The sequence below is a fragment of the Elephantulus edwardii genome, unplaced genomic scaffold (assembly GCF_000299155.1).
Source record: "Elephantulus edwardii isolate Elephantulus edwardi_28Jun2011 unplaced genomic scaffold, EleEdw1.0 scaffold00177, whole genome shotgun sequence".
In the NCBI taxonomy this organism is placed as follows: domain Eukaryota; kingdom Metazoa; phylum Chordata; class Mammalia; order Macroscelidea; family Macroscelididae; genus Elephantulus; species Elephantulus edwardii.
This window is the reverse complement of record NW_006399927.1, coordinates 2576610-2583977: the sequence shown is the minus strand read 5'-3', so window position 1 is coordinate 2583977 and position 7368 is coordinate 2576610. Positions and strand designations below refer to the sequence as shown.

General features: G+C 44.2%; 1 protein-coding gene and 1 pseudogene across 1 annotated transcript in view; one reads left to right on the top strand and one right to left on the bottom strand.

The window, feature by feature from the left end:
- TMF1 (TATA element modulatory factor 1) overlaps window positions 1–4553 on the bottom strand; it is a 39796-nt gene extending 35243 nt beyond the window's left edge. Inside the window, exon 1 of the mRNA XM_006895946.1 lies at window positions 4412–4553. Within this exon, the coding sequence (XP_006896008.1) occupies window positions 4412–4553 (142 nt within the window). The remainder of the gene's footprint in view (window positions 1–4411) is intronic.
- Window positions 4554–4688: 135 nt separating this feature from the next.
- Window positions 4689–7368, top strand: part of LOC102858547 — a 10825-nt pseudogene continuing 8145 nt past the window's right edge.

Sequence of the window (7368 nt, the reverse complement as noted above, 5' to 3'; positions counted from 1 at the left end):
GACTGCCTCCTGGTCCAAGTATAAGTTTCGCATTAGAACGATCAAGTGTTCTGGGATTCCCATTCTTCTCAGAGTTAGCCATAGTTTGTTATGATCTACACAGTCAAATGCCTTTGCATAGTTAAAATAGTTACGTTAAAAAAAAACAAACAACCCAGTTATATTAGAAAACAACAGTCTAGAACTGACTCAAATTACTACTGACAAATGACCTTTCCCCACAGCAAAACTGATAAGAACTTGCTCTGTTGGAGAAGGAGGGACAATTTCCTCCTGTGCCAATCAGATCTGACTCAATGGTACACAACAAGGAGAAAAAAAACAAAACAAAAAAACACAAAATGGATGAGAACAATAAACTCTTCAAAACATATTCATTTCCATCAACTTAATGACAACCCATTAGGTGTGTGGTGGTGGATCGCAGCGGCTAGAGCTAGAGAGTTGGCAGGATGCCTCACACCATTTTGTTGGTACAGCCTCTTAGGAGGCCAGAAGGCAGAGCTTATGCAGACTAAGAACCTCTGACTAAATGCATGGAAGGTGTTTGTAAAATGTATGAAGAACATCTGAAGAGAATGAATCCCAATAGTCCTTAAATCAAATCAGTCAGTTGTTTGATTTGATATGGCAGACCTCAGCTGTCTTGTTGACCGAGCTGATACTAGACATGCTGCTGTTGTTGTTAATGTGCCGTCCAGTCTATAAAAAGAGTAAAGGCCACAAAGGCATGGCCATATCTAACCTTTATCAACAACACAAAGGGGAACTGTCCACGTCAACAGCCTCAATAACACAAAACGATTTCCCATGAGGTCGGATATGTCCCCCACACTCCTGTACCTGTCTACTCATCTCAACATCAATCTTACTGTTTTGCTGGATCCAAAATCCAATGTGATAGCTCAGAGACTATAAAGAACCATGTTGGGGAAGTCAAATGGTCATAATCCAAATTAGTAGCAGAATAGAGTCAGGATAACTTGTGAAATGTGCACACACACACCTCAGCCTTGAGCCTCACTGCTTCAGACCAGTGTTATAAATTTCTCTGTCCTGTCAATATTGGTTCTCTCTCTCTCTCCTAAATGGTTTAACACATGAGCAAAGGTTGTTAGCTCTGCTTCTGTCAGTTGGGAGGGAGGGGGTAGGAGCCAGCTACATCTCAAGTCAGGTTCTCTGCTTCAGCTATGACTGCTGCTCCCATAGGTATAATTGGAGTAAGAATATCTGGGAGCAAGAATATCTGGTCCTGAAGGGTGTCCTATATTTTCTTGTTGCTGCAGCGGCAACGGCTGCTGCTGCTTCTCTTCTCCACTGGTGAGGAAGGTCTAATCTGCTGCTGGAGCTATTTAATTTATTGGCGGGACCAGCCGATCCCCTTGTAAACTGGTGAGATTGGCCAATCCTCTTGTGGAATGATGAAACAGCCAATGCCTTTATGGATAGGCTAACAGACCCTATTCACATATTCTCCCATCCTCATGGCAAAGTGAAATTCAATGGCTAGGAAAGCCATATTAAAAGATAGACTCCACACAGCTTTACAACAAAAACTAGATTAAGGAGATCTACATGCTCCTTCATAGGTAGGCCCAAAAGGCTGGGAAAAAGTTGAGCTGGAAGCATTAAGGGAATGGGGAGGACTTGGAACACAGGCGTGCACAGTGTGCTGTAGTGAGAGTTTTGTCCTCTAATAGTCCTCTTTCCCTTTTGCTATAGTCTAGCTAGGATTGAACATATGAGATGAAATGTGAGGTCTGTTCAGTCTTAATACCCCTACTGCCTTTTTTTTCTCTTGAACTTTTTTATGATGACCAAAATGAAGTTGTCTGTCAGTTCCAATCCTTCAAAATGTTCATACCTACTTTATAACATTCACTGTATTAATCCTCTGCAAGGCAGATAGGATGAGTGGATAACAATTTAAGTTATATCCTCAAAAGAAGTCTTTGTAATCTGACTTGATGGTACACAATAATAACAACAGCAGCAATAACAAAGTCTTCATTAAACATAAATGCTTTTTATTTTTAAAAATGATAAGCCCATTTTCCATGTTCTGGTCTCCAAACTCACCCTAAGGGAAAGTATTTTTTTCTCTTTCCAAATTTCCGAATATGTCAGCAATAAGAGTGAGTCATTAAGAATTTCACAAATGCACATTTTTGGTTTTTAAAAAATTATTGCTTTCTGGTAGCTGTAAGAGTAGAATTGCGTTCCACGGGATTCTCATGTCTCTACCTATATTCAAAGTAATCTACCTACATTCAAAGTACTAACTTTTCAGTTAGCAGCCTCTAAGATGTTAGCACCACTCAAAGACTCCTTATTTACACCAGCAAGTTTTTCAATTATCAGTATGGAAAAACTATCTTCCTGGGGGGAGAATGGAAATCAGTGCATCAGCTCATAGGAAAAGATGCTACGAAAAAGTCCAATGATTAAAAAAAAATGAAACACTGGCTAAAATATATAAAGTATTGCTTTTTAAAAGTCCTTTCCTTTTCCCCTCAAGTTTAAAAGTGGCTACACAGAATTATTACATTTCCTGCTAAAACAGAAGGTGGTAAAGAGAACTCAAGTAACTCTTGTTAGGTTTCATCAAGTCAACTATGACTCACAGCAATCCTATAAACAATGGATTTGAACCTTGCCCTATCTTGTGCCATTCTCATCATCTCTCATACAGTTGAGTCCACTGATACAGTCACTGTGTCAATTCATCTTGTTGAGGGTCTCCTGTCTTTTTCCAAGGACCACCTAACAACATGCTCAAAGTTAGTGAAATGAAGTTTTAATATCCTTGCCTCTAAGGGGCACCCTGGTTGTACTTTCTACCATTTTTGTTTATTCACTTGGCAGTCCATAGAATATTCAGTCCTTTTCTCCCACATCACAATACAGCATCAAAGGTGAACAGAAAGAAAGGTATGCACAAAATTTCAGGTTGAGAGACACAGTTTTATATTCATTTGCGCAGCCTTTTTTTAAATGGATGAAAGTAAAGATGCAAATTAATAAATTGTATCAAATCTACAGTTTTAACTTTATTAAGTCATATTAATGAAAGACAGGAATCAAATTTGCTTCCTGAAGAATAACAAATCCCAAAGCTGTCCCATCTCCATGAAAACTGCTGCCTTCTGAAGACTCACTCTGGCCAATGAGTACAATTAAAACAACACAATTTCTCTCTCATTGCTATTAACTTGTACCAACTCACAGCTGAACCAAAGAAAAGATCCTTCAAAGGTTATAGTTTGAGTTTGACAAAGAGAGACATGGCTATCTATAAATACAACTTGATGCAAACCAAAAATCATGGGCTAAAGTATCTTTGAGCAACATCTGCAGCATATTCAGCCCCTGACTCAAGAGCAGACCTAGAGCCTAGCCCTATCTGGTGCCATCTTCACAATCTCTGACATGATCTAGCCCACTGTGGTAGTCACTATGTTGATCCAATTGTTGTGTTTTTCTCCTTCACTGATCCTCTCTTTCCCAGCATGATGTCTTTTTCCTAGGACTGGACCCTCCTTGACAACATGCCCCAAGTACATGAAATGAAGTTTCACCATGCTTGCCTCTAAAGAACATGTGGGTTGCACTTCCTCTAAGAGAGACTTGTTTGCCCTTTTTGGGTATCCATGAGAGACTCAGTACTCTTCACAAACACAATTCAAAAGCATCGATGTATAGGAAGCAACTGAAAACGCCATGGCTTGGATCGGACACACTTCGGTCTGTAAATGTATATCCCTGCTCCTCAGCATCATAGAGAGGTCCTTGACAACAGATCTGCTCAATGCAACATGTCTTGATTCCTCGGCTGCTGTTCCCATGGATGTGACCCTAGGGTAAGTTATGTAGCCGTTCTGAACCTCTGTAAAGCAAGGGAACCTAACAGTCTGGGGCTGTCTGATGATGAGAAAGCCACAGAGCACAGAACGCGCAGGGAAGCATGAAGTGCTCACTAAGGTCAGCCAGTTACTCCCGCCCCTGCTGAGGGACACCCTCCACGTCTTGGCTCCTGGGACCGGGCCGGACGTGGGCCTCGCTCGCCTGGAGGGGCCAGTGTGAGGACGGACACCGTGCGGGGAGGCGCTCGTGACAGCGAGGCAGGGTGGCGCGGAGTCGGACAGTCCACCAGCACCCGACGCGATGCTCGGAGCCGGGCGAGGGCGGACGTGGAGACACCCCCAAAGCGGCCCAATCTCAAAGTCCGCCACGGGCCTTCTCAGCCGCCGGCACTGAGAGTTCCCTCGGGAAGAAGGCACACATGGGCCGCAGGCCCTGAGAAGGGAGGATGCGCCTGCTGTGGACGCTCACCGAGGGGACTCCGCTCAGACCCCCTAACCCTTCCACCTCGGACAAGCCGCGGACGCCCGCGCCGCTCCGACCGTCTTACCCGGCTCTCCATATTGGATGGTCTCGGCCCAGGCGCTCGGCTCCTCCTCCTGGATGTCCAGGACCCGGTCGATAGACTTCTGGGCCTGGGACAGCGCCTGTTTGGCGAAGCTGGAGAGCTGCGAGGCGTTGAACCAGCTCATCTCGGCCCTCAGCCCGCAGTGACGGCGGCGGCTCCGACAGAGAAGGGTGCGGGTTGGCCGCGCGAGCTCAGGCCCGGGGAGGACGCCGCGAGAACCCGGCGGCTTTCTCCGCTGGGCAGCTGTCAGCGGGCAGCCATGACTCGGACCACCTCCCCGTCCGGGTCGTCCCCTCAGCCTCCCGCACTGCGCATGCGCCGGCCGCTTCCACGTACACAAACTCCGAACGCGGGGGCCGGGAGGTTCCGCCCAGAAGCGGAAGAACACGGCGCTGAAAGTGACCTCACATCCGGCGGCCGGAGTGGCCCGTAGTTACCTAGGAGCGCTTGACGTGACCGTGGGTGTAAGAGCTGCTTGGTGCGAGAACGGACAATAACCCGAGGGCAAATCTGGCCGTCACCACATCCTATCTTCCACAATAATAATAGCGCATCCCTGCCTGCCAGCTGTAATAGCAAAACAGTTTTTTTGTTTGTTTTTAATTAGTGAACGTTTACAGACAAAGGGTTTCCATTATTCATTCATTGTTGCACTTTTCTCCCTGCTCCCCTTCCCCCACTATTCTTGAAAAGTAAAAATCTTTCATTGTTATTAATCTTCACAAGTCATTCCTTTATTGTAGAATTTTCTCTCAAAACTTAAATTATTACTGTCAAGTCGTAAGCAGTGGAGGGGTAACCCATTTTTTCAGAGGCTAAAAATCACATCGAATTGCTGTTACATGACCTTGTGTACAACAGATCTGAATCCTGTCCTCTTCTGTGCCATCCCATCTCTGATACACTTGAGCCCACTGATGCAGTCACTGTCTATCCTCATTGAGGGTTTGCAAGTGGTTAAAAAGACTGGCGAGCTCTGGTGGCCTGGTGGCAAGAAGTTGCACAGCAATCTCAGAGGTACATGGTTCAAATCCACCAGATGCTCTGCTGGAGATGGAGGAACAATCTCCTCCTGTACCAGTCAGGTCTGATGTGATGGTACGCACAAAAAATAATAAGATTTTAAAAAATAATAAGGTGCACCTTACTATCCAAAGTGGCATCACTGCTCTTCAGTATTTTGGAGAGATCCTTAACAGAAGTTTTGCCCAATTCACTTCCTGATCTCCTGACTGCTGATACTTGCCAAGGGTGTTGACTAATGATCCAAGCATGATGAAATAATTTTTTTGTCTGTCATTATGTTGTCTATTGGCCAGTGGTGATGATTTTTGTCTTCTTGATGTTTAGATATTATCCATATTGAAGGCTGTAATCCTTGATCTTCAGCAGCAAGAGCTTCAAGTCCACCTGACTTTCAGCAAGTACGGTTGTATCACCCATGTAATACAGGTTGTGGACAATTCTTCCTCCAATCTCAGTGCCACATTCCTCTTCAGAGTTCCAGTTTCATGAATTGTTTGCTCAGCATACAGACTGAATAGGTATGGAGAAAGGATACAACACTGACAACCAGCCTTCCACATATTAAACCATGTGGTGTTCCCTTTCTCTGTTCAGACAACAGCTTCTTGATCTAGGTGATTTTGCATGGGAGCAGACTGCCCATCTTTCTCCCACCAGAGTAGCTGGTGGATTCCAAGAGCCTGCCTTTGGGTTGGCAGTGTCACTCTCTGCCCACTAGCCCATCACAGGGAGCTTAGTCTCAAATATTTATAATAAGCTGTGTTAGAGAGCTCTAGTGGTATGTTATGTGTCATTGAGTTGCCTGCCATCCACAGTGACCTTCTGCACAGTAGCTCTAAAGCCTGCCCTGTCCTGAGCCAGTCTCATTGACTCCAACACACCTACCACCATTGCCCCAGTTTCTCTATTAATCTATCTCCTTTGGTGTCTTCCTCTCCTGTGCCATTCCTCCATCCTTCCCAAGCATAATATCCTTCTCCAAGGATCGTTCCCTCTTGCCCACGTGCCCAAAGTATGAAATGGAGCCTAATATCCTCGCCTCCAAGAACCTTAGTTTCATCCTCTCCAAGACAGACCTAGTGACATAGTGAGTAGGATATTGTGCTGCTAACCCAAAGGTGGAGCCTCTCTGAAAGTTCGGATGCTGCAGCAACTCTAGGGCAGAAAGATTGACAACCTCCTCCTGGGCAATTTCCAACTCTTTGCTATTGTGAACAAAGTCACAATAAACATGGGTGTGCACATGATCTGCTTGATAGCTCCAGTTCTGTATTGTCACTGTAGAAAAATCCAACTGATTTTTTAAGTTGATCTTGCATCTCGCCACTTTGCTGAATTGGTCAACTATGTCCAGTAGTTTTCTTACTGAGTCTTTAGGTTTTTCTAAGTATGCTATCATCTGCAGAGAGAGATAATTTTACCTCCTCTGCCAATTCGGATACCTCTTATTTCCTTCTCCTGCCTTATTGCTATCCTTAAGACTTCCAATACTATATTAAATAGGAGGTGATAGTGGGCATCCTAGCCTAGTTTATATTCTCAAGAATGCCTTAAATCTCTCTCCAGAACAATGTTTGCTCTCAGGTTTGCATATATACTTTTTATAATGTTGAAGAAATTCTCCTCTAATCTGATTTTGTTGAGTGTTTTAGTAAGGAAAGGGTGTTGACTTTTGTCAAAGGCCTTTTCTCCATCAATTAATAAGATCATGATGTTCTTTTTCTTTGCTTTGTTAATGTGATGAATTACACTGATTGTTGCATACCTGTTATGAATCCCACTTAGTCATGGTGAATTATTTTTTTTTATGTATTGTTGGATTCTGAGGAAAATTAAACCAAATCCAAGGCAACCAAAATATGACTTTGAGTCTATCCCACCTGAATTTCAGAACCATCTCAGGAACAGGTTTG